Raw genomic sequence first — 27,777 nt, forward strand, 5'->3', positions numbered from 1 at the left:
CCTGCTGGTGGGTGTCTACGTCGACGACTTGGTGATCACCGGCGCCAAGGATGCAGAGGTGGCAGCGTTCAAGGAAGAGATGAAGGCCACCTTCCAAATGAGTGACCTGGGGCATCTCTCCTTCTACCTGGGGATTGAGGTGCACTAGGGAGACTCCGGGATCACACTTCGCCAGACCGCCTATGCCAGGCGCATTGTTGAGCTGGTTGGGCTCACCGACTGCAACCCAGCTCTCACTCCGATGGAGGAGAGGCTGAAGCTGAGTCGCGACAGCACGACGGAGGAGGTGGATGCTACTCAGTACCGGCGTCTTGTGGGGAGCCTTCGCTACCTCGTCCACACACGGCCTGACTTGGCATACTCCGTCGGCTATGTTAGTCGGTTCTTGCAGCGACCGACGACGGAGCATGAGCAGGCTGTGAAGAGGATCATCCGCTATGTTGTGGGGACTCTCGACCACGGTCTCTACTACCCGAGGTGCCCTGGGGAGGCACATCTTGTCGGGTACAGCGACAGCGACCACGCCGGCGACATCGACACTAGCAAGAGCATAAGCGGGATCCTCTTCTTCCTCAGCAAGTGCCCCATCAGCTGGCAGTCGGTCAAGCAGCAGGTGGTGGCCATGTCCAGCTGCGAGGCCGAGTACATAGCGGCGTCCACTACTTCGACTCAGGCTCTCTGGCTGGCTCGACTGCTCGGTGATCTCCTCGGGAGAGACACTGGAGCAGTGGAACTCAGGGTGGACAGCCAGTCCGCTCTGGCATTGACCAAGAACCCCGTGTTCCATGAACGGAGCAAGCACATCCGACTGAGATACCACTTCATCCGAGACTGCTTGGCAGAAGGGAGCATCAAGGCGCGCTACATCAACACCAAGGATCAGCTTGCAGACCTGCTCACCAAGCCCCTTGGGAAGATCAAGTTTGTTGAGCTTTGCTCCAGGTCCGGGATGGCCCAACTTTCTCACAAGACGACGCCCAAGACTTAGGGGGAGAATGATGGAATAAGTCTTGAGCATCTAGAGGACAGCCTGCTTTTGACTGTCCTCTATAGTCCTTTAGCATCTAGAGGACAGCTTGACTGTCCTCTGTAGTCTCTTTAGCATCTAGAGGACATCAGTCATTTTTTGACTGTCCTCTGTAGTCGCTTTAGCATCTAGAGGACAACAGTCGCTTTTGACTGTCCTCTGTAGTCTCTTTAGCATCTAGAGGACAATCCTGTTGTGTAGTGTGTGTGAGAAGGTGTGGTAGTGCAGCCCCTAGGGCTATAAATATGTGTCCCCAACCCCTCTAAGGGTATGGCATTGTGTAGAGTTTGAGGAAATAAACAGAAAATTGCCCCAACTCATAGTGTCATCCTCTTGATGAGAGTTAGAGTCCCTCTACTTACAATCTCAAACATATATAGCGTGTTTGTTTCCTTTTGACCCTGTGTCGTATATAATTCAAATTAAATTACACTTATATTGAGGTATAAACATACTTCATAACAATTTGTACTCACCATGCTTCCCACTGCTTCTTTTGACTCTTTTATCTTCCTACTGTGTAGAAGCTTCATCATTTGCTTGGCGAATTGATGTAGCAGAGTGTTTGCATCGACATGTGCAATTTTCACAAGCTTGTTCATGCTTTCGCTACACTGTGTAGACAACATTAGCCCACAATAATGATTCTTGAAAAAGGCAGGCACCCAATCCTTACGTATTCCATACATCTTGTTGAGAGTAATGTTATCGTGCAGATGGAAATCTTCAAGTAGCATTGACCATGCAGTCTCAAACTCTAACTCAGTCAAAGGATGATGTATTATAGATTGGAACCTTGTCTTAAAGTCCATTTCCTCAAACCTTGCATACAACTCGTTTAGAAAAGGCTTTTACCTATTTTGCACATGCCATAGACACAACCGATGTATTGTGTGTGGGAAAACCCTCTCGAGTGCTACTGGCATTGCAGGATCTTGATCTGCATTCATAGATGTCAAAACTATATGAATCTTATTCCATGTTAGAAAGAAAATAAAATCAAATTTAAAACATATTTTATGTATACACATTTCCTGCATTATTATCAGTCGTACCTGTCAGCATTATTCGTGGTCCTTCGGTTCCTATGCATGTTTTGAAGGCGTTGAATACCCATTCAAATGTATGAACAGTTTCATCCCCCAATAATGCGAAGGCAAATATGGTGCACTGGAGGTGGTGATCCGAACCAACAAACATACCTAGTGGTTTTTCATACAGATTAGTCTTATGTGTTGTGTCAAATGTAACTGCATCACCAAAATCCATGTAGCCCCCTTGCTGGCTTGCATGTGACCAAAATATGCTCAAAATCTTTCCCTCTTTATCCAATTGGAAGTCAGAGAAAAATTATGGATTATCCTTTTTGCATAATGCAAAAAAAGATAGTAACTTAGCCACATCATTTGCATTTCTCTCTCGTTGCTTTGCCTTTTTCCTGTAATTATTGTCAATATTTAGCATTGGGCGAAACCAACATATATGCAAATTTCAATTCTAAATTAGAATCTAAAAATATTATAAACTTACATGTTATACATGTCCTGTGATGTTACAGGCACTCTCAGGACCACCGTGCATTTCTGAAACATAATCCATTATACAATGCTGCGGGATTCGACTCTCCTGCATCGAACTTATGAACTCCATGTATTCAGGATCATGCATCTTGTTGCATTGTAATTGATTCTTTTCTGCATCCTTCTTAAAAAATTCATGATTATGATCCAAGTGCAACAGATCAATACGCACTGATATAACTGTCTCTTTGTCATCATCATAATTTTTTTAAGTTTCATACCGGCCTTGCATTGTGTCCGCTTTGAGCTGGTATTACGTACCTTTGGGTTCGATATTACCCTCACCGCACTCTTTCCTTCCATCGAGCAATTCAACCACTTACAATTTTTCCGTTCCCTATACTTTTTCAATGGGAAGCCAACTTCATATGCATACCTACTATAAAATTGATATGCTTCATCCATACCACTGAATGTCATACCAACTTTAGGTATCAAACTCGGATCAATTGTAATTTCCTGTGCAAATAAAAAAAATATGTATGTACATATATCCATAACATGTGTGTTGTATGGTGTCCTACCTAATTTTCCATCGTATGCACAATATAACATTTCATACCATCTAGCTGCATAATATTACCCTCGATTTAATTTTTCTATCGTATGCAATTTAATCTACACTAATGAAAATCCAAAACAGTTATAAAGTACTTACATGTCTCTGCAGAATCACTGGTGTGTCCGGTTCATGCTCACCAATAGTTCGCATAGTAGTAAGTTGCTGTCCTCCTTGATTTATGGTCATCCTCGACGCATCTGATGTGTTCTAATCATCAACCCCCGGCGCCCTCAATGCTGCTGGTGGAGTAATTGCCCCTACGGTAGTATCTGTTTGCCTATGTGCATTTGCATCCGAGGCAAACTGGTTCCCTCCTGGTTGATCTTCCTGCACCATTGGTACGATCTCCATGCATGGATTTGATCGATGAACTGATGTCGGCGTCGCGTACTCTCTGATTGGCTCTTTACCCCATGGCTCTTTACTTCCTTCTGCCAGGCGCACCCTAACAAATGATTCTTGTTGTCTAACTTTTCTGGAAGCGTGGGATTATTTCCTTTTTCCCATGCTACAATATAGGCCATTATCGTGGGCGCGATATTCACGGCGACTTCGTGAATGTATCTGCTACAATATAGGATCGTGGGCGCGATGATCGTGGGCGTAATAACAATTTACGACATTTAGACGTTGGTCATATGCTATCATAAATACTATTTCGATCCGCTTCCATAATACTCGGGTGACACATCACCGGCCCACGTCCCCACGTTCTGTTACGCTTTTTTTGTCCAACATTTATACATGCATAAATGCATCCCACCATTCGTGGCGCCTGGCTCGGCCCATTCGGTGCATCCGACTTGGCTCGTTTATATAACCTGGCTGGGGCTCCCCTGCACCTATCGGAAGCCCAGGGCTCCCATACCATCAGCATATATATATATATATATATATATATATATATATATATATATATATATATATATATATATATATATATATATATACACACACACACACACACACTAGTCGGTTGCCCGTGCGTTGCGACGACTTATAACAATACTCACGTAAACTATCCACCAATAAAATTTCAAGATTTTTTATTGATTGTCTCCGCTCTCCGTATAATATTTTTTTTGATTTGGCTAACTGATGTTATTGTTTACTCCATGTAATATGTCTTAGTACAACACAACCAATGAAGTGAGCGATTAGAAGAGAGTTTCCAACGACTGACTGAACGAACAGAGATCATAAAATGACATAATTCCACCATATAGTGACCAAATAGGAGAAAGTTTGTGAGCTCAAGTTTCTAAAATAAGTCACATGAACTCAAACTTATAAAAAAGATAGATCAAAATATGAAGTGATTGCTAAAGTCAGGCATCAATAAAAACTGGATGCGATCTATATAAATTATGCTACTTTGTAGCAATTACTAACGTTTAAAACCAACAAATAACCTTTCATTTTACTGTTAGTGTGACAAATTATTGTTGCTCCATCCAATTCAGCAACCTCAAACACCATGGAGTCCATTGCGCCAATGTGGTCTTAGAAACGATCTTCCACCCTTTTTCCATCAGGACATGGGTTCGAACCCAACCTTCTACATCGTTAGGCGTGCAGCGGATTAATTTGAAATAGCTGAGGGGTTATTTATAAAAAGATGACGTGGGACGACCGTTGAAACTGATGCTTTGAATATAGTATAGATATATTATAACTTAGTTATTTAATATTTATTTTATCATTTTTGAAATTTAAAAATCATATAATATTTATAATATCATAATATATATTATTATTATGTTACGAACTTTAAACCCGATTAATATCACAAAAAACACTATAATTTAAATATAGGAGCATATCGCTTCCCTACCTTATACAGGGAGAGACTATAAATATGGGAAGTATATAGGAAAAGCGGTTGTCGTTGTTGGCCTCATATGTCCTGACTCCGCAATAGGCAATCGTCTAGGTGCAACTCAACCCTCATATGTCCTCCCCTTAATGTCTTCGCTGCCGCATTCATCCCCTCCTCCCGGCATAGCCTCCACGCCGCGTGAAAGGTGCAACAAGGGAAAGGAAAACAAGGGGATAAAAATGGTGAACTAGCTAAGGGTATATACTACTTCCATTTTTAAATATTTGTCGTCTGTTAATTTATTTATTTTTACACTAAATCATGACAAATAAAAAAATAGAGGTTAGTTTATTTTTACACTAAATCATGACAAATAAAAAAGAACGGAGAAACTAAATCGTGACAAATAAAAAAGAACGGAGGAAGTAAACTCTAAGACCATAGATTGCTCTCTAAGAGTTAGGCCCAAATTAGTATTCTGGAAGTGACAGCAATAATATCTACGAAGGTTTTAGATGACTGCAGTAGCGCGAACACCTCGTGCACAGTGCACTGCTATACAAGCACATAAACGCATATGAGGTGTGTAACAACACCAGGAAGCAGTGTGAATTTACATGGGAGGCAGGGGGGAACCATTCATCACAAACTGCCTGAGCTACACAAAAACAGGCTTCGGCCCCTGCTGCTTGCTGGTTTCTAGGCTTCTACATACTGAAACTACATTACTATACTATAGTACATTTTATAACCTAACAGGCAAATGTACATGCGCAGTGCTACAAGTCTTACTGCCCGCCTGCCATCTTGGTGCTCGGGTGCCGTGCGCTGCCATGTGATGACCCTTGTGCGCCGAGTTGTTGCCTGACCATTTCGGATTTCAGGGAGCACTGGGGAGAAGAAGATTCGCCTGTATTACCTGACTCATTGGGTGGCTGGCACTGCTGGGAGCAGCACGATGCTGCACATTTCAGGCCTTCACCTTTATCTGTTACAGAAAACACAAAAAAATTGTATCACCATAGGAAGCACAAAATGTATCAGGCATGCATTAAAAAGGACCAATTTTGGTAGGGGTACAATGAGGTTATCGAACACTTTATCCATTAACAAGCATGGTTCATATATTCTGATACATATTTGCGTCGCAAAGTTTGATTCAAATATCATGATGGGTAGCTAGTGCATGAGATACTACTACTAGTTTACTACCTCCGATCAAAAAAGATTTGACCCCTTTGCATGGTCTTCATTGTATATCTTTGACCACTGATTTCTTCTAAATATATATCCTTATAATCTTTCAAATTTAAGAGATTTTACAAAATCTACTGACAAAAGTAAAACATGACTAAAGAGTACCTGGAGAAAGAGATAAATTGTACCGATCCAAGATATCCTGCTTAACCTGCCCAAAATGATACCTTATTTGGCATGGACAAAATATAGCAATGGCTGTCCAGGGAGAATTAGTGTAAAATGCAGAAGACCTGCCACCGGTTTTTGGTAAACTCAGCAATCTCCCCAACTTTGTTCTTAAGTCGTGCCTTGGAGACATATGGAAATGTCTCATGTAACAACTCCACCAGTTTGACTCTCCCTTGAGGGCATGATGCAACAAGTTTGGCCTGCAGAATATCAAGACTGAATACTAAGGGCATGTTTGATGTGGCGCCTACGCCGCCACACCGCGACTAACCCGCGGCGGCCAAATCGTCCGCCACACCTGCGGTTTGAAAAGTGTGGCACGGTGTGGCGGCCTAGGCGTCACACCAAACATACCCTAAATCTTTCATTTCACTTCAGAGAAGAATGCCATCTAAATGTTTCCTAGCAACTTACAAATTCAGGCATGTCTGATTCTGAAATGGCTTTGGATGATACGGGTGTTCTAGGGCTCTTTTTGTTTGATCGGCAAAATCCATCCTCAATGGTCGTATTAACCACAGGCACATCAATGATGGGGCTGCCAGGGTATTTCTTCATACAAAGAGCTTGCAAACAGATTTTCTCCATCTTCAGCATTCCAGTGATACCTTCAGCATTCAGCAGGCCAAGTTTCCTATGATCCAGGTTACATATGACTAGAGGTCTGTCTATTTTGAGAGCATGCTCCGTGATGATATGAAGAGCTTTCTGCCTTTGCAGTAGAGCATTAAGTTCCTCAACTGTAACCCCAGGGATGCTCAGCAGGCTACTGATTCCATCAAATCTGACACATACAGACTCACATTGCATGCCCTACATAAAATAAAAGAAGGTTCTGCAGAACCAATCATGCCATGAAGGAATCAAGAGCAACATGACTTGAGGTGATTTCATCAAAGATTTATTGAGGTGCAATCAGTAGTTAGCATTGGCCAGATTAAAACTGTTCTGAAGAACATCCTACAACTAGGGGTGGTAAACTGGTAATGGATCACGATCCAAATGCCCCTTCACAAAAAGTTAGGGCCCTAAAAAAAAATTAGTTAAAAAATGAATAGGAATAGGGGCCGATCCTAATCCGATTCAATCCTTAAAGTTTGTAGTGTAAAATCTACATCCCATTACCACCCCTACCTACAACACATTAAGAGGATCCTTGTATACATGGAAAAATAAAATTCAGTATTAAAAGTAATAACCCATGCTTTAAATGATCTGCAGCAATTGCATTGACTTGTCACTTAAATTTTCTTTTCATTTTTCATATTCAGGGGTTGATATTAGGAATACATATTATGGTATAACCTCATCATCTGAAAGATAGTCATTAGGCACTATGAAACTGTTCTCAGTTTCCTTTTCTGCATCAATCATGGCATCATGTTCATTCATGGTTTTCTCATCATCTTCCTCATAATCAGAGAGTCTTTCACCAGGATCACCAGGATCCACCTGCATCAAGACTATATATAATCAGAGTACATCTCCACAGCAGGCAACAAGGCAAGAGAAAGTACCTCTTCCCATTCTTCATCACTCTCAACATCATAATTGAGTTCTTCATCCCTCTGAAAGGGTTGCCTTGCGCTAACTGTAGAACTATAGAATTTACTTGTATGAAAATGATGTCGTTAAGAATGACATGGATGATTGAATTCAACTATGCTAGATATTCTTTAAGTAGAGATTTTAATTTTAATCAAATATAAGAAAACAAAAAAAATCCATATGTGATGATATCTGGAGAATAATACCTCTTCTTTCTCCAGGTACCGTAGTATGCTGGCCTAGAGCTATTATCAAACTGCAGAAGCTTCTTCACAAGCAAAACTGAAGACGATGTGCTATTCTGAGAACGAGATGGTATCTCAAGTTCATCCAGAAGCTTGGTGATATCAAGGTTTCCTGTGCTCTCTAGGGATGACTGTTCTTTTGTTGGAGTTGACATACTATCAGAAGCTATAGGCGTAGAGGGCTTTTGTAGCCTTAGCTCAAGAAACAACTGAATCTTAGGACTTCTCCTAACACCCCAATGGCGCAATCTGTTATGTTGAAAGAGTGTCCTCCATTTTGCAACATGTATCCTGCATCGTGAAGTCACAATAATCTCGTTCATCTATAATGATCCTCATTGATCTCTTTGTTCTCCCTATTTATACACATCATACATAATTCTCTAGTCATGAGTGCCATTTTAACTTTTCTTTGAACTAGAATAGAATGAAAACATAGGGAGAAGGAAAAATGCACATATTGATTGAGCAACAAGACTACAAATTGATAGTACAGCCGGTGTAGTTCTTCAAACATTAAAAGATGCTTCATAAGATTAACATCCAAATAGCAATCTGATTGTACAGTAGCTTATATTACTTCAAATAGTTGTAGACATAGTATATTATAACTTACATCCGGAGTTCCTCCATGCTCAAATGATTTTCTTTACATAATGTACAATCCATTGCTGACGTAGCTGCAACAGCAAGTTCTTCAATGTTTCCTGTTGATTTTGAGCATGTAGTCCTCTCCATGTGGTGACTATCTGAACTTCCTATGTTGCTATCCGCCTTTCTTTTAAAAAAACGTTCCATGAGGTTTGCTTGCTTTTGAATCGAAGCCTTCCTTTTCAACTCAGCCTCTTCCTTCTCCTTCTTTTTCTTTGCCCTCTCTTCTTCTTCCTGATGCTTCTTTAGCCGCTTATTTTCTCTCTCGATGCGTTTTGCTTCTCTCTCAGTTTTCTCATAGATATGCCTAAGTTCCCGTTCCTGTAATGTTATAGATGTTATTTAGAATATCTGACATGGCATGATTACACAACATATTATGGTTTCTTACAACCTTCCCAAACAGGAAATTATCATCTAACCTGGCTCCAATTACTACATTTATAAGGAAACATCAATATCATTGCAGGGAATACTTTCCAATAATATTTTTTAAAAAACACATGCGGGGAGTTGTGTATCATATCTCGCTATCTACTAAGTTTGTGTGGGTTCTGATTGGGTGGGGTGACTCTAGCCACACACGTCCGTATCTTTTTATTTCTTAATAAATGAAAGAAACCTTGCTTCGTCGTTCGAAAAAAGTAGAGGGACAAAAAACAAACACAAAGTCTTAAACATAAACAACCCCTCACACAACTGGCCCTTTATTGCAATGACCAATCCAAGCTCTGCTATGGTCTTGATTGGACAACAGTACTTGCATGTACAGTACTGAATCTACTCTATGCATCATGCTTGTGATCGGAAAGTTACCACTTATTTCCTCGAAAACGCAGGAGAGTTGCACATCATTTCATAATAGAAGGATAGAACAAAAAACACAAAACAGGCAAAACAAATACCTCACATGTGCACGCCGACAGACATTAGAACAACAACCAACACAAACAGAGTATTATTCCAACTCGACCTCTTCAACCAGCGCAGCATGGCCCTTGGCTCCTGCTACGCCCCAGTTCCAGATTTTGTCACCGGCCCAACTCAATGCCATAGATATTGCACTTTTTTGTTAGAAGGACAGCACCAATCCAATGGTATATTAATCTTCCAGCTATTATCTACAATTTTAACTTGTAACAAACAATCTGAAACCTTTCAAAACTCCCCTTTATTGTTTCATTAGTTCCAACATTTTATTATAAACATCTAAGGCCACTAAATGCGATTGTGAGAGCAAAATTTCCAAAGTACAAGATATACTTCAACTACTTTATCCTTGAAATTTCAAGTAGATAAAAAAGCCAAGACTCATATACAAAAGGACAAAGAAACATAAACATAAGTTCTTCTAAGAAGATAAGAGAACAAACATGTTTTAATGCATTTTTAGCAGTAACCAACCAGTTTCCTATCAAGTCTCAAACTCAAAATAACCTCTATCAAATTTTAAATCACTTCCATTCACCAGGCAGTGAATAAAAAACATCCGATACAAAATCTCGGGGATATCACAGAGTAGACACCTGATTTTCAACAAGCTATTTTAGGGAAAAAAACATCGATGGAAAAAATCTTAGCCCATGTAGATTTTTCCAAGGGATTTGCCATTAGCTGCAACAATACATAAAACAATGAAAAAATAACTTCTGCATTAAGAAAACAACCTACTTTCTTATTTTTCTCAGTTTGAATATGCCCCACCATCATTTGCTGTTTCTTCACGGCTTTCCTGATGGCTTGGAAATCTTGTGCCTCCGTTTTACTGTGCATTTTAGTTTTACAAGTAAATGAAAGATCCAGTGAGTTGTTTTAAAATTTTAAAATATGTAGATGATGTGAGATAAGTACATGTCATCATCATTCTTGTGTTTTGACTCAATGATAGAGCGAATCTCATCTAGATCTAGCGCTTCCCCAGCATTTTCCATAAGGCTGTTCTGGTTGCTACAAGCATTACTGGCATCTTTGGTAGCCAGCTTGCCTGTAAGATAAAATACAGAGAAAACATTCAGCATCCCTTTGCACATCAGTGGTGTATACTCAAAACTCATGTGGTAGTGTGGAACTATTGTAGGTCAAGAGCATTAACTTAGACAGGTGAGGAGTTATCTCAACAAGTCAATGTACAAAAATAGAAAAGACTGAACCAATTAGTAGCTTCCAAAATAGTGCTTCTTATACAAAATCATGCTGTCCAAGATGCCATCTAATTTTGACCGGAGGGGATGCGATGCAAATAAAATAATACAAAATGATGGTGCATTATCATTCCAAAGAGATAAATGCTCAGAAACAATACATCTGAAACAGGACAAACAAGGATGGCAAGGTAAAAGAGAACATACATTTAAACTTGTAACCATAAAAAAATATTGGCCAAACCCCTTGTCAAATAATTGAAACCAGTAAAACTGATCTAGTAACAGATTATATCATAAGTTGGAAGCAATTATTTATAGACTAAAAATTTGGAAGTGCCCCTCTGCTACATGCAGACTTTCTCTAATTAGTTGAATAATACTGGCAGACTTGATGCATACCCACCACTGGACCCACTACATATTTAGTTTTCCATATCAAATATATTGTTTCTTTTTTTACGGTGCAAGGCTGTAGGGGAAGCCCCTACAGCAAAATTTTATTAAGATTACGGAAAACAGAATTTACAAAGGCAAAAGAAATCAAAAGAGGAAGAAGAGAAAGAGGAGGGAGCTAAAGAGAAATCAGCCATAAAGGGATTCAAAATTTAAGATCAGGGCTAAATCGAAACATCTGAAGCTTCAACGTGTCATTGAAGCAGCTCCGCCAAGAGGAGGGAACTGAGTTCCTGAAGATAGAAGCATTTCTCTGTTTCCAAATTTCCCAAGCAACTATTGCCATGATTTCCATGAAAAATCTGTAGCCAAGAAATCCCTTGCAGCTTCAATCATTTGTTTGTTTGTTCGTTTCTTTCTTTGTTTTGGAACTAGTAAAATCTAACGCCTTGTATGATATCACCTGTATTACAGTTCCCAATAATACAGTAGCATTGGCAAGTGGCAACTACTCATATAGAAGGCCAAACGGGCGGCCCGGCACGAACCCGCCTCGGCACGGCCCATTTAACCTGACTAGTTAACTGGGTCGTGCTAGGCGTGCCCATGGGCCGCAACCGTGGCCTAGGCACGGCACGTCGGTCTGTTAAACGTGTCGGGCCGACCCGCTAGCACATTGGGCTATTGCATCTGAGCAGTGAAAATCGGTTGAAAATCGACAAAAAAGGGTGCGGCGAGGGGGCTCAAACCGTGGCGGCTTTGAGAAAGGGCTTATCTGTGCCCTCCTAACATGGAGGACTCAACTACACTTGTGCTTTGTGTAGAATTGATAATATATATGTGTGTATGCTAGTAATTTCAAATTCAAAAATATAATCGTGCAGTGCCCGTGCTGACCCTACGGGTCGAGATGGCGGCCCAGGCACGACACTATAGCCGTGCTGTGACAGGCACTAACACTATGCTAGCCGGACCGAGCCGTGCTTGAGTCGTGCTTTTTTGTGTCGTGCCTGGGCTGGCCCATCATGTTAGTGCCAATTGGCCATCTATAACTACTCATATCATCTCAAGTGCTCCTGGCCTTTCATTTCATCTACGGCAACCACTTCAATCTTATGTTGAAGTAATTGGTAATGCAGCTAAACTAGCATCTCAATTATGTGAAAAGAAGCTTAAATAAATAGCTTCCTAATTGATACATCAGATTATGCTGTTTAAATATGCATTGCATGTTATAGTTCACAATAATTCAATAATTCAAAAACAACATGATTGCCAATTACATGCCCTTTTCAATAGACCAAAGGTTCAATGTTACATAAGAAAAGAAAATATTTCTAAAGAACTGCAGTGTAGATATATTGTGTAATGCCATAATATGTAGGAAGTGCTAATATATATATTAAGTAATCTGTATATATGGAAGCACTGTAGATAACCTAAATACAAGAAGCAGACTATACCTAGAAAAGGCGAACCATAACAAATGCAATAACAGCAGGACTATGTTCTAGAGATAGTGTTGTTGCAATGATAAAATCAATGGTACGCACAAGAAAAATTGTATGCAAATAAACATGCTCATTTCCAAAATGCACATAAAATCTTTAAAAAGAGACAAGTGTAACAGGAGGAATTTGTTGATTCAACCAAATACAGATAAGCATGGTAAAAATATAATCATGGGCATATATTGCTAACAGTAATAATCTAACTCACTGAGATCATGCAAGGGACTACCAAGCACTCATTTTTTTGAAATAACTACCAAGCACTCATCAAAAATCAAATGGTTCAAATATCATATTTTATGAACACAAACACATTGGCACCATATAACTTTATACTTATAAAGAGAAACTGGGGGAAGATAAATCATCATACCCGAAAGAACCAGAATCCTTTTATGGATTAATTTCCGAGCTGTGCGTCGAATGCTCAAACTACTACGTAGATGCAAGGGTAATAATGCCAAATCTTCTGTCTGTCCCATAGGCATATACAGATCAAGAAAACTTTAGGATTACCATAGAATGGAGAAATTGACAGAAAAGAAAGCAATACGTATTAGTTTTTTTCTCGAATGACACAGGACAGTAATAAGTATTAGATTTATATATTACCTCCCAACACCAAAGGCTTGAATCCGACTCATCCTCCAGACCATTGACATCCATAGCAGAAATCCCATATGAAGATCTCCTACCAATGTTGAGTACTGAGGTGCGCACTGAAGACTCAGTGACACCATATTGCAGCTTCATCCTCTTGTAGATTCCATCTGTTAACTTGGCACAAGAAAGACTGCTCTCCTCCAGCAAGCATGCTATAATAGAGTCATTTGTGGTGCATGAAAGCTCCTCTGGGTTCAGCTGATGACCAGAAACCTCCTTGTAGTATTTATACAGTGCATCCATTTCTTGCTGCCATTCAGCAGATACAGATTTCTTGTCCACCACATCAAATTCAGCATAGGCACGTTTCCTCTTATCCTGCTTCTTGGTTGGCTCTGCTGCACCGGACGCACAATCCGGAGCTGATTCCTTCACCTTATCACCATCCATCAGAAAACCTTTAACAATGTAGATTAGGCGTCATGCAGATGCAGAAACCTTTGAAAGCTGACAAGTAGCAGCTACATGCCTACATTTGGCAAAAAAAAAATGTCATCTGGCCAGTTATCGTCCAGCAAAGATTTGACACCGAACAGATGAGAGGACAGCAAAATTACGTCATCTGGACAGTTATTGACGCTGAACAAATCCTACTAGATTCATATCGGGACCCTGATCGATTCACTAATTACGCTATGAAACCAGCACTAACAATTCAGTTCGCTTCACCAGAGCAATTATGAAACCTATTCTTTTTTCAGATATCAGGCTACTGACAAGTGATACCAATACTACCGACAAGAAACCCAACAACTGATACTTGTTCTTAGAAAACAATTGAAGAAGAGACCCATGATCCACGGGGTGAACTTTCTGAAAAGGGTTTTCGCGAAAATGCTTAAATTCGAGCACAGAACTACAGTACCAAGACATATCACCTTGCAGCGGCCAAGAAACGCGGGGAAACCGTTACGCGACTCTAACTCCGCTCGGTTCTCCAATTCAAGCATCCAAAAATGGAATTAATAAACTCCTCAAAAGAAGAAATAGCCGACACAATCCAAGCAGTTCGACGCACCAAACGCACCCCCCCCCCCCCCCCCCCCCCCCCACCCAAAAAAACACAAAAACTCGCTGCAAATCAGCCACCGCGTACCGGGAACGAGCCGACGGCACGAAAGCAGTTCGATGCTTGGGGTCGGATTCCCCGATGATAACTGCGATTTCCCCTTTCTCTTGCGGCACCTCGTGTCTCTCGACTCTCGTCGCTCCGGTTGAAAGGAAAGAGCGGAGCGGCCGGAGGTGGTGGCAATGTTTTCTTCCCGGGCGCGTGGAGATTCGTGTGGCCGAGGAACCGGACGGTGCAGATATGGTCCTAGAGCGGGGCGGGGAGCGGGCTCATGTCGGGATGTCTTCCCGCCAGACGAGAAGGGAACACAGCAGCAGTTTATCACAGGTCACACAAAATACTTTTTTTTTTCTATTTTGCACTATAAATTATGCTCGCAAGTTGAAGTTTAAATTTGGATATAAAAATAAGTAAACTGTCGAAGATAGCCTTACATCAACACAAATGGTTCATGGGCGAAAAATGAGTTGTTTGGGTCACGAAGGATTTACGTGTGATAGGATTTCTGCCGGCCACGTTCACGGTTAGAGCATCTTTAGCAGTGTCTTAAATCAATGTTTTATTTTAAAATACTATTATATAGCCTATGTTATCACTACGATCTTAAAGAGGGGTCGACGGTGATGATGACGCGAGTGAAGTGCTGACCGGCGACAATGGCACGAGTGAAGGGATGGGGAGCAGGGAGGGGACATTCGAATCGCGGGGGAAGGTAGGGGAGTGGTCAGCACCATGCGGGAGGGTTGGCAATGGCAGCGGCACGAGAGAGGGATCGGCGAGGAAGGGAGAGAGATGAGTGACGAGGGATGAGGGATGATCTAAGTAATATTGACCATCAGATCTGAGTAAGGGACAAGGGGTTAGCCAATGATCTGAACCGTTGGTTTTGATGGTCTGTTAAATCTGGGTGCAATTTGTTGGGTGGGATTTTATAAAGTTTAAACTGATTGATTATTGAGAGCACCTAGAGGGGGTGAATATGTGATCCTGTAAAACTTAAAACTTAACACCACAAACTTGATTAAGAGTTAGTATAATGAAATCAAGTGAGTAGAGAGTAGAACTCTTGTGAAGCACAACAGACACAATAAGGACAAACACAAGAGACACGAGGATTTATCCCGTGGTTCGGCCAAGTACAAAACTTGCCTACTCCACGTTGTGGCGTCCCAACGGACGAGAGTTGCACTCAACTCCTCTCAAGTGATCCAAAGATCAACTTGAATACCACAGTGTTTTTCTTTACTTTGCTCTTTTCCCGTTTGCGAGGAATATCCACAACTTGGAGTCTCTCGCCCTTACAATAAGTATCAATATGAAGCACAAGAGTAGGGGAGAGAAGCAACACACTCAAATCCACAGCAAATACGCACACACAAGACCAAGATTTGAGCTCAAGACAATATCTCGAGGTTCTCACTAGAACGGAGCTCAAATCACTAAGAATGTCGAACAAGTGCGCAAGAATGAAATGTGAGTGATCAACAATGCTCAAGGAATGCTTGGTGTACTCCTCCATGCGCCTAGGGGTCCCTTTTATAGCCCTAAGGCAGCTAGGAGCCGTTGAGAGCATTTCAAGAAGGCAATTCTTGCCTTCTGTCGCCTGGCGCACCGGACAGTCCGGTGCACCACCGGACACTGTCCGGTGCGGATTTCTTTCCTTATTTGGCGAAGCCGACCGTTGACGCTTTGGAGCCGTTGGCGCACCGGACAGTCCGGTGCCCCTTCTGACCGTTGGCTCTTGCCACGCGTCGCATGCGGATTATGCGGCCGACCGTTGGCCCGGCCGACTGTTGACTCACCGGACAGTCCGGTGCACCACCGGACAGTCCGGTGATTTATAGCCGTACGCCGTTAATTGCTTCCCGAGAGCAGCCAGTTGACAGTCGCCGGCCTGGCGCACCGGACACTGTCCGGTGCACCACCGGACAGTCCGGTGCACCCAGACCGAGCTGTCTTTGGCTGAACAAAGCCATCTCTTTTCCTACTTGATTTCTCCTGTTTCCAGCACTTAGACACAATACATTAGTCTCCAAAATAATGTACTAAGTCTTAGAAACATACCTTTTTACTTGATTTGCACTTTATCCATCACTTTGCATAGATTAACATTAGTCCACTTGTGTTGGCACACAATCACCAAAATACTTAGAAATGGCCCAAGGGCACATTTCCCTTTCAATCTCCCCCTTTTTGGTGATTTATGCCAACACAATAAAAAGCAACTAAAAGGAAGTGCAACATCAATACAAATGAAAACACAAATTTGTTTTGTCTCAAATTTGGCATATTTGGATCATCCTTTGCCACCACTTGGTTTTGTTTTTGCAAATCAAACTCAATTCCCTATCTCTAAGTCAAACACACTTGTTGAGGCATAAAGAGAGTTGTTCAAAGACAAATTGATTCAAAGATTTCAAAAACTCCCCCTATTTCCCATAATCAAATATTCTCCCCACAAGATACTAACTTTTGACAATAAGAGACAACAAAGAGTATTTTGACAAACGAAAACTCTAACTCTACCTTTTTCAAAATTCTCAAGTGGTAGCTGATCCATTTCTTGCTTTGGCCTTATTTTCCCCCCCTTTGGAATCAAGCACCAAAATGGGATCAATTTTGGCCCTTTAACCCCATTGCCTCACCAAAATCTTCAACTAAGAGTAAAAAGGCAATAAGAGTACAAAGATGAACTTGGAATTAGTTACTCTTTCATCGGAGTGCAGTGGAAGTCTTGCATGGTCCAAGTCCACCTTTTCCCTTTCAAATCTCCTTTGAGACTAAATTAAGCAAACTCAAGCACACAGTTAGTCTCAAAGGGTCAAGTTGTAGCACATCTCCCCCTAAATATGTGCATTACTTGCAAATGGACTTGTGAGGTCCGGGGAGTGCTTGTACAACTTGAGCACCATAAATAAACAACAAAATTCATTAAGGAACATGATCAAGGCATAAAACATATGTATGCTATAAATCAATCCAGGTTCCGCGAATCTAAGACATTTAGCTCACTACGCAGCTTGCAAAAGGTCGACTCATCTAGAGGCTTGGTAAAGATATCGGCTAGCTGGTTCTCAGTGCTAACATGAAACACTTCGATATCTCCCTTTTGCTGCTGGTCTCTCAAAAAGTGATGCTGAATGTCAATGTGCTTTGTGCGGCTGTGTTCAACAGGATTTTCCGCCATGCGGATAGCACTCTCATTATCACATAGGAGTGGGACTTTGCTCAGATTGTAGCCAAAGTCCCTGAGGGTTTGCCTCATCCAAAGTAGTTGCGCGCAACACTGTCCTGCGGCAACATACTCGGCCTCAGCGGTGGATAGGGCAACGGAGGTTTGTTTCTTAGAACTCCACGACACCAGGGACCTTCCTAAGAATTGGCACGTCCCCGATGTACTCTTCCTATCGACCTTACATCCAGCATAGTCGGAGTCTGAATATCCAATTAAGTCAAAGGTAGACCCCTTTGGATACCAGATCCCGAAGCAAGGCGTAGCGACTAAATATCTAAGAATTCGCTTCACGGCCACTAAGTGACACTCCCTTGGATCAGATTGAAATCTAGCACACATGCATACGCTAAGCATAATATCCGGTCTACTAGCACATAAATAAAGTAAAGACACTATCATAGACCGGTATGCCTTTTGATCAACGGACTTACCTCCTTTGTTGAGGTCAGTGTGTCCGTCTGTTCCCATTGGAGTCTTTGCGGGCTTGGCGTCCTTCATCCCAAACCGCTTGATCAAGTCTTGTGTGTACTTCGTTTGGGAGATGAAGGTGCCGTCCTTGAGTTGCTTCACTTGGAACCCAAGGAAATAGCTTAACTCGCCCATCATCGACATCTCAAACTTTTGAGTCATCACCCTGCTAAATTCTTCACAAGATTTTTGGTTAGTAGAACCAAATATTATGTCATCGACATAAATTTGGCACACAAAAAGATCACCATCACAAGTCTTAGTAAAGAGAGTTGGATCGGCTTTCCCAACCTTGAAAGCATTAGCAATTAAAAAGTCTCTAAGGCATTCATACCATGCTCTTGGGGCTTGCTTAAGTCCATAGAGCGCCTTAGAGAGCTTACACACGTGGTCAGGGTACCGTTCATCCTCGAAGCCAAGGGGTTGCTCCACGTACACCTCCTCCTTGATTGGCCCGTTGAGGAAAGCGCTCTTCACATCCATTTGGAACAACCTGAACGAATGGTGAGTAGCATAGGCTAACAATATTCGAATTGACTCTAGCCTAGCCACAGGAGCAAAAGTCTCCTCAAAGTCCAAACCTGCGACTTGGGCATAACCTTTTGCCACAAGTCGTGCCTTGTTCCTTGTCACCACTCCGTGCTCGTCTTGTTTGTTGTGGAACACCCACTTGGTTCCCACAACGTTTTGCTTGGGACGAGGCACCAGTGTCCAAACTTCATTTCTCTTGAAGTTGTTGAGCTCCTCTTGCATGGCCAACACCCAGTCCGGATCTAGCAAGGCCTCTTCTACCCTGAAAGGCTCAATAGAAGAGACAAAGGAATAATGCTCACAAAAATTAACTAATCTAGAACGAGTAGTTACTCCCTTGCTTATGTCACCCAATATTTGGTCGACGGGATGATTCCTTTGAATCGTCGCTCGAACTTGGGTTGGAGGTGCTGGTTGCGCTTCTTCCTCTATCACATGAACATCTTGTGCTCCCCCTTGATCACACGCCTCTTCTTGATGAACCTGTTCATCTTCTTGAGTTGGGGGATGCACCATTGTTGAGGAAGAAGGTTGATCTTGCTTCTTTTGTTCCAGTGGCCTCACATCTCCAATCGCCATGGTGCGCATTGCGGCCGTTGGAGCGTCTTCTTCATCTACATCATCAAGATCAACAACTTGCTCTCTTGGAGAGCCATTAGTCTTATCAAATACAACGTCGCTAGAGACTTCAACCAAACCCGATGATTTGTTGAAGACCCTATACGCCTTTGTATTTGAGTAATAACCTAACAAAAACCCTTCTACAGCTTTGGGAGCAAACTTAGAACTTCTACCTTTCTTTACTAGAATATAACATTTGCTCCCAAATACACGAAAGTACGAAACATTGGGTTTGTTACCGGTTAGAAGCTCATACGAAGTCTTCTTGAGGAGGCGATGAAGGTAGACCCGATTTATGGCGTGGCAAGCCGTGCTCACGGCTTCCGTCCAAAACCGTTCGGGCGTCTTGAATTCACCAAGCATTGTCCTCGCCATGTCTAGTAGCGTCCTGTTCTTCCTCTCTACCACACCATTTTGTTGTGGTGTGTAGGGAGCGGAGAATTCGTGCTTGATTCCTTCCTCCTCAAGATACTCCTCCACTTGAAGGTTCTTGAACTCGGACCCATTGTCGCTCCTTATCTTCTTCACTTTGAGCTCAAACTCGTTTTGGGCTCTCCTTAGGAAGCGCTTGAGGGTCCCTTGGGTTTCAGATTTATCCTGCAAAAAGAATACCCAAGTGAAGCGGGAAAATCATCAACTATAACAAGACCATACTTACTTCCTCCTATGCTTAGATAGGCGACGGGTCCGAAGAGGTCCATATGAAGTAACTCCAGGGGTCTTGATGTTGTCATCACATTTTTGGCATGATGAGAGCTTCCCACCTGTTTACCTGCTTGACAAGCTGCACAAGGTCTATCTTTTTCGAAAGTAACATTTGTTAGTCCTATTACGTGTTCTCCCTTTAGAAGCTTGTGAAGGTTCTTCATCCCTACATGAGCTAAACGGCGATGCCATAGCCAGCCCATGCTAGTCTTAGCAATTAAGCATGCATCTAGACCGGCCTCCTCTTTTGCAAAATCAACTAAATAAAGTTTGCCGTCTAGTACACCCTTAAAAGCTAATGAACCATCACTTCTTCTAAAGACCGACACATCTACATTTGTGAATAAACAGTTATATCCCATATTACAAAGTTGACTCACAGACAACAAGTTATATCCAAGCGACTCAACTAAGAACACATTAGAAATAGAATGCTCGAATGAAATAGCAATTTTTCCTAACCCTTTCACCTTGCCTTGGTTCCCATCACCGAAGATGATTGAATCTTGGGGATCCTTGTTCTTGACGTAGGAAGAGAACATCCTCTTTTCCCCCGTCATGTGGTTTGTGCATCCGCTGTCGATAATCCAGCTTGAGCCCTCGGATGCATAAACCTGCAAGGCAAATTTAGGCTTGGGTCTTAGGTACCCAACTCTTGTTGGGTCCTACAAGGTTAGTACAAATAGCCTTAGGGACCCAAATGCAAGTTTTATCTCCTTTGCATTTTGCCCCTAATTTTCTAGCAACCACCTTCTTATCCTTTCTACAAATAGCAAAGGAAGCATTTAAAGCATGATAAATTGTAGAAGGTTCATTCATTACTTTCCTAGGAACATGAACAATATTTCTTCTAGGCATAGCATTTTTCCTAGCCAAATTTCTATGATGCATAGAAGAACTAGAAGCAAACATTGCATTTGAATCATAAGCATGTGAAACAACATCATTGCAACTCCTATCATGATGAACATTCCTAGAATATCTCCTATCATGGTATAAGAAAGCATGGTTCTTTTGAATACTATTTGCCATAGGGGCCTTCCCTTTCTCCTTGATGGAGATGGAAGCCTTATGGCTTGTTAAGTTCTTGACTTCCCTCTTGAAGCCAAGACCATCCTTAATTGAGGGGTGTCTACCAACCAGGCATCCCTTGCAAATTTTAGTTTATCAAAATCATTTTTGCTAGTCTTAAGTTGGGCATTAAGACTAGCCACTTCATCATTCAATTTAGAAATTGAAACTAGGTGTTCACTACAAGCATCAATATTAAAGTCTTTACACCTATTGCAAATTGCAACATGTTCTACACAAGATGTTGATTTATTGGCTATTTCTAACTTAGCATTCAAATCATCATTTATGCTCTTTAAGCTAGAAATAGAGTCATGGCATGTAGACGATTCACAAGAGAGCATTTCATTTCTTTTAATTTCTAACGCAAGGGAGTTTTGTGCCTCTACAAATTTATCATGCTCATCATATAAGAGATCCTATTGCTTTTCTAACAATCTATTCTTATCATTCAAAGCATCAATCAATTCATTTATTTTATCAATCTTAGTTCTATCTAGGCCCTTGAATAAACTAGCATAGTCTATTTCATCATCATCACTAGACTCATCCTCACTAGAAGAAGCATAAGTGGATTTTCGAGAGTTTACCTTCTTCTCTTTTGCCATGAGGCAGGTGTGATGCTCATTGGGGAAGAGGGACGCTTTGTTAAAGGCGGTGGCGGCGAGTCCTTCGTTGTCGGAGTCGGACGACGAACAATCCGAGTCCCACTCCTTTCCAAGGTGTGCCTCTCCTTTAGCTTTCTTGTAAGCCTTCTTCTTTTCCCTCTTGTTCCCTTGTTCCTGGTCACTATCATTATCGGGACAATTAGCGATAAAATGACCAATCTTACCACATTTGAAGCATGAGCACTTCCCCTTTGTCTTGGTCTTGTTGGGATGCTCCTTGCGACCCCTTAGCGCCGTCTTGAAACGCTTGATGATGAGGGCCATCTCTTCTTCATTGAGCCCCGCCGCCTCGACTTGTGCCACCTTGATAGGTAGCGCCTCCTTGCTCCTCGTTGCTTTGAGAGCTACGGTTTGAGGCTCATGGATTGGGCCATTCAACGCATCATCAACGTATCTAGCCTCCTTGATCATCATCCGCCCGCTTACGAACTTTCCAAGTATCTCCTCGGGCGTCATTTTGGTGTACCTAGGATTCTCACGAATATTGTTCACAAGATGTGGATCAAGGATAGTAAAAGACCTTAGCATTAGGCGGATGACGTCGTGGTCCGTCCATCGCGTGCTTCCATAGCTCCTTATTTTGTTGACGAGGGTCTTGAGCCGGTTGTATGTTTGGGTTGGCTCCTCGCCCCTGATCATTGCGAATCTCCCAAGTTCGCCCTCCAATAACTCCATCTTGGTGAGCATGGTGACGTCATTTCCCTCATGAGAGATCTTGAGGGTGTCCCAAATCTTCTTGGCGTTATCCAAGCCGCTCACCTTATGGTATTCATCCCTGCACAAAGATGCTAGAAGAACAGTAGTAGCTTGTGCATTTTTGTGAATTTGCTCATTGATGAATGTGGGACTATCAGTACTATCAAATTGCATTCCACTCTCTACTATCTCCCATATGCTTGGATGGAGAGAGAACAAGTGACTACACATTTTGTGACTCCAAAATCCGTAGTCCTCTCCATCAAAGTGAGGAGGTTTACCAAGTGGAATGGAGAGTAAATGAGCATTTGTATTTTGCGGAATACGAGAATAATCAAAAGAGAAGTTTGAATTGACTATTTTCTTTTTCTCGTAGTTGTCGTCGTCCTTTTGGGAAGAAGAGGACTCATCGCTGTCGTCGTAGTAGACGATCTCCTTGATGCGCCTTGTTTTCTTCTTCTTCCCGTCTTTTCTTTTGTGGCTTGAGCCCGAGTCAGTAGGCTTGTCATCTTTTGGATCATTGACGAAGGACTCCTTCTCCTTATCATTGACCACCATCCCCTTGCCCCTAGGATCCATCTCTTATACCAATTGAGAGCACCTAGAGGGGGGGGGGGGGTGAATAGGTGATCCTGTAAAACTTAAAACTTAACACCACAAACTTGATTAAGAGTTAGTATAATGAAATCAAGTGAGTAGAGAGGAGAACTCTTGTGAAGCACAATAGACACAATAAGGACAAGCACAAGAGACACGAGGATTTATCCCGTGGTTCGGCCAAGTACAAAACTTGCCTACTCCACATTGTGGCGTCCCAACGGACGAGAGTTGCACTCAACTCCTCTCAAGTGATCCAAAGATCAACTTGAATACCACGGTGTTCTTCTTTACTTTGCTCTTTTCCCGTTTGCGAGGAATCTCCACAACTTGGAGTCTCTCGCCCTTACAATAAGTATCAATATGAAGCACAAGAGTAGAGGAGAGAAGCAACACACTCAAATCCACAGCAAATACGCACATACAAGACCAAGATTTGAGCTCAAGACAATATCTCGAGGTTCTCACTAGAACGGAGCTCAAATCACTAAGAATGTCGAACAAGTGCGCAAGAATGAAATGTGAGTGATCAACAATGCTCAAGGAATACTTGGTGTACTCCTCCATGCGCCTAGGGGTCCCTTTTATAGCCCTAAGGCAGCTAGGAGCCGTTGAGAGCATTTCAAGAAGGCAATTCTTGCCTTCTGTCGCCTGGCGCACCGGACAGTCCGGTGCACCACCGGACACTGTCCGGTGCTGATTTCTTTCCTTCTTTGGCGAAGCCGACCGTTGACGCTTTGGAGCCGTTGGCGCACCGGACACTGTCCGGTGCACACCGTTGGCTCTTGCCACGCGTCGCATGCGGATTATGCAGCCGACCGTTGGCCCGGCCGACTGTTGACTCACCGGACATCTGGTGCACCACCAGACAGTTTGGTGCCCCTTCTGACCGTTGGCTCTTGCCACGCGTCGCATGCGGATTATGCGGCCGACCGTTGGCCTGACCGACTGTTGACTCACCGGACAGTCTGGTGCACCACCGGACAGTCCGGTGATTTATAGCCGTACGCCGTTAATTGCTTCCCGAGAGCAGCCAGTTGACAGTCGCCGGCCTGGCGCACCGGACACTGTCCGGTGCACCACCGGACAGTCCGGTGCACCCAGACCGAGCTGTCTTTGGCTGAACAAAGCCATCTCTTTTCCTACTTGATTTCTCCTGTTTCCAGCACTTAGACACAATACATTAGTCTCCAAAATAATGTACTAAGTCTTAGAAACATACCTTTTTACTTGATTTGCACTTTATCCATCACTTTGCATAGATTAACATTAGTCCACTTGTGTTGGCACACAATCACCAAAATACTTAGAAATGGCCCAAGGGCACATTTCCCTTTCAATTATATAGTGGTATACTGAGAGCACCTAGAGAGGGTGAATAAGTGATCATGTAAAAATATAGCTCAAACACAAACTTGTTCTAAAATTAGAGTTAGCCTAAAACTAAACCAATTTTGAGATGAGAAGGAGAGATAAAGTCCGCTTCACTTGATTGCTCTTCCAAAATATAAAATAGACTAAGAGCAATATCACAAGTGAATTTGGAGAGTAAGAGGAAGAAAATCACAAAGAGATAAGCACATAAGACACGATGATTTTTCCTGTGATTCGGTCAAGGCTAAAATGCTTGTCTATTCCACGTTGTGGTTGTCGGTGTCTGGACCCGAGGGCCTAACCAACCAGTGAAATAATGATGCGTGCCCCTAACCTAGATGGGTGATGCAAGATGACACAAGTCTTTATTCTAGTTTAGACAAGAGAAGGTCCTACTTCTAGCAGAGGGAGGATGAGACTTATATTACTTGCACGTAAGTGCTTGCAGTAGGGAATACAATCCGAGTGGGAGAGGGAAGGATCCTAAGTTCCTGGGGTTGATTGAGGCTAGTACCAATATCGTGGTAGAGGAGAAAACCGTGAAGTGTTCGCCTGCCTCCCTGAAGCCATAGGGCGTCCTATTTATAGCCTCAAGGAGGGTTGTCTGGAGCACTGGAGTTGGTCGCGTATGATGAGGACATGTTGTTGTGCCCCTGTAGATGGTATGGCCTGGAGTATGCTCCTGTACTTGCTGTTTGACTTGTGCCCGCTTGATTTCTGTTGAGAACCGAGTCTAGGGCCGAGGGTTCAGTCAGTACCCGGGCCCCCTGGCAAGGGGGTTGCCCATGCCGTAGTGGTTGACACAATACTAAGTATGGGGAAAAGCCCCTAAGTAATACATCAGCTCTGTAGTATATGTGACATTGGGCGCCTTTCCATTGTGGATATCGAGGTCAGAGCCAGGCTCGGGCGAGGCAGAAGTTCGCCTGAGGTCACGGTCGAGCCCGTTCTAGGATTCGTAGACATGCGCGCCACAATTGAAGGAGTGGCCTCCTGCGGGATTCGCGGGGAGCAGGTAGCTGAGGCCAGGCTAGGGTGAGACGGAGTTTGCCCCGAGACTGGAGTCTACTTCGGGCGAGGCAGAGTTTGCACCCGAGGGCCAGCCTGTACTCTTAATGTATTGTATGTCCCATCAAGGGTTGGCAGACATCGTATAGGAACAATGGTCGCACACATCATCATATTTGATGAAGCTTGACAGGACCACAGTCGTGTTGCTTCTGCTCACCTGCAACCCCTGCGTGGAGTAGGTATGCACATTGAATGCTCCTGTCCCCTGTGGACTTCGGCTGAGTCTTGTCCTAGGTTTGTCTTTCTTACCCGAGGCGGGCTCGGGCGAGGCGGAGACTGCTGTTCTGGGGGGAAGGGACCTCGTCTGGGACGTGGATTCTCTCCCAAGAACACACCCTATCCGAGGGCAGGCTCGGGTGAGGCGGGGTTGTGATGACCCCTGAGAGGGGCCTTGGGTGAAGCACGACTTATGATCCTTCGCCCTAGGGTAATGTGCCTTGATTGTAGTCTAGGGGTTAAGCATGTATTAGGGGGTAATCTATGTACCCCTAATTATGATACCCGACAGTAGCCCCTGAGCCTTCCAAGGAAGTGTTTTGATACTTGTTTGGAGGCTTTTCTGTTCATCGTGCGGGTATGATGCTTAACCCTAAGAAGTGGAAGATTTGTTTCTGATGGGTGCGCGCGAACGCACCCATCGGGTGTAGCCACCGAGGCCTTGAAGGAGTGATTGACTCCTTAGAGGTCTTAATATTTCATTTTATAGATGTCGTTGGCTTCATCTATCGCCTAGTCGTGGCCTGAGTGCGAAGGCAGCCCCCGAGTTTCTACGCCGGGTTGCTGGAGTTTCCAACAATTTTGCCGCAGCTGGGTGCAAGGGCAACAACCCCGAGCCTCTACACATGGCGAGAGAACGATCGAGGGGTGTCTTGACTTTTTGGTGATGCGCCTCTTCGTCGCCTTTCCGCAAGGAGGAAGAGGGGGGAAAGCACCATGCTACCCTCAGTGGGCAACGAGCATGATGCCTCCAGTGAGCTGTTAATGGGTAATCCGAGCAGAGGTTCGAGCCCCATTTGATAGGAGTCGGCTTGTGACCCGGAGACGCGCAAAAGTACTTGCGGGTGATTCTCCTGGTCCTAGACTCGTTTGATGGGGTTCGAGGGCTCGATGCCTCCCTTCGATGGGATACCATCACGAATCGCTCCCGAGAGTCTCGAATATGTCTTAGGGTACCTCGGGATTGTAGCCCGAGCCTTGGCCATGTACGAACGTACCCATAGTCATCCCTGACTCTGTGCTCTGGGGTGGTGGTCCAACCCTTCTAAGGGGCCAACTTACGAACCCATGATCAGTAAAGGGCTCGGAGCCCATGTGCTCTAGGGCGGTTTCCCAAACCCTGCCGAGGGCTTATCCTTCGAACCCCTGAACAGTACATGGCCTCTCCCTTCTTCCTTCGTGAGGAAGGAAGTCTGAGGGGGAATCCTCTCCCTGCTACCTATGGAGGAATGGAGAAAAGGGAGAGAGAGGCACACCTTTTGATGCGCTTACCCAGGGAGGCAAAGCGGTGGCCGTTGTCTTACGTCAGCCGGACAGGAAATGTGACCCACTGGCGAGAGTTAATGCGATGGGACGCTACGGCCCGCGAGCCAATCGTTACGGCACACGTGCACACGGAATTCGAAGAGACCTAGCCCACTGTGATACCCTGGCCCCCAGGATGGTAATATCCTAGCCCTAGGCTTAATAGAATTAATAGAGTATCCATACCAACAAAGTGCGTCTTCTTTTTTCGGAAGCCTATCTCGAAAGAACCTCCAAGTTAAGCGTGCTTGGCTTGGAGCAATTTAGGATGGGTGACCGAACGAGAAGTTTTCTTAGGTGCACATGAGTGAGGACAAACTGCGCACAAAAGACTCATGTTGGTCTGTGGGGACAATATATGATCCTAGAGAGCTGCCAGGAGTAAGTACAACCGATCCGGAAGTGGACATGATGTTACAAGTGGTATCAGAGCCAACCCTCATAGTTTCACAGGCGTGTGTGGGTTAGGGGTTTGGGTATATGGCGCATGTGGGCCTAGAGTGCGGCCACATGGCAATGGCATATGGCGACACTAGACACATAGACGTGGCTAAGAGGGGAGGTTCCTAGATTGGGGTT

The 27,777-nt window shown here is 43.4% G+C and overlaps 1 protein-coding gene across 3 annotated transcripts; it reads right to left on the minus strand.

Annotated features, from left to right (window-relative positions):
- Nucleotides 1-5,431: 5,431 nt before the first annotated feature.
- LOC103632188 (chromatin assembly factor 1 subunit FSM) lies at nt 5,432-14,932 on the minus strand. Of its 3 annotated transcripts, none has more exons than XM_020541190.3 (13): nt 14,668-14,932; nt 13,521-14,040; nt 13,282-13,381; nt 10,712-10,844; nt 10,532-10,625; nt 8,826-9,181; nt 8,171-8,500; nt 7,934-8,015; nt 7,722-7,868; nt 6,831-7,229; nt 6,479-6,588; nt 6,351-6,396; nt 5,432-5,976 (listed from the first exon to the last, which is right to left on the minus strand). In XM_020541190.3, exons 2-13 carry the CDS (start codon nt 13,959-13,961, stop codon nt 5,959-5,961), a joined length of 2,256 nt encoding a protein of 751 aa, XP_020396779.1. In that variant the 5' UTR covers nt 13,962-14,040; nt 14,668-14,932; the 3' UTR covers nt 5,432-5,958. The 3 variants fall into 3 exon arrangements, with proteins under 3 accessions (XP_020396779.1, XP_020396778.1, XP_020396777.1); XM_020541189.2 differs by having other exon boundaries at nt 6,479-6,616; XM_020541188.2 differs by having other exon boundaries at nt 6,351-6,588.
- Between the last annotated feature and the right edge of the window lie 12,845 nt (nt 14,933-27,777).

The sequence above is a fragment of the Zea mays genome, chromosome 7, assembly GCF_902167145.1.
Source record: "Zea mays cultivar B73 chromosome 7, Zm-B73-REFERENCE-NAM-5.0, whole genome shotgun sequence".
NCBI lineage: Eukaryota > Viridiplantae > Streptophyta > Magnoliopsida > Poales > Poaceae > Zea > Zea mays.

Bases quoted from the DNA above. Each gene is read 5' to 3' on its own strand.
- LOC103632188 (XM_020541188.2), bottom strand. From the start codon at position 13,961: ATGGATGGTGATAAGGTGAAGGAATCAGCTCCGGATTGTGCGTCCGGT. The intron at 10,845-13,281 runs GTATGATGATTT...TTTATCTTACAG, and splicing joins AAGGATTCTGGTTCTTTCGG to GCAAGCTGGCTACCAAAGAT. The intron at 7,869-7,933 runs GTACTTTCTCTT...GTCTTGATGCAG, and splicing joins GTGATGAAGAATGGGAAGAG to GTGGATCCTGGTGATCCTGG.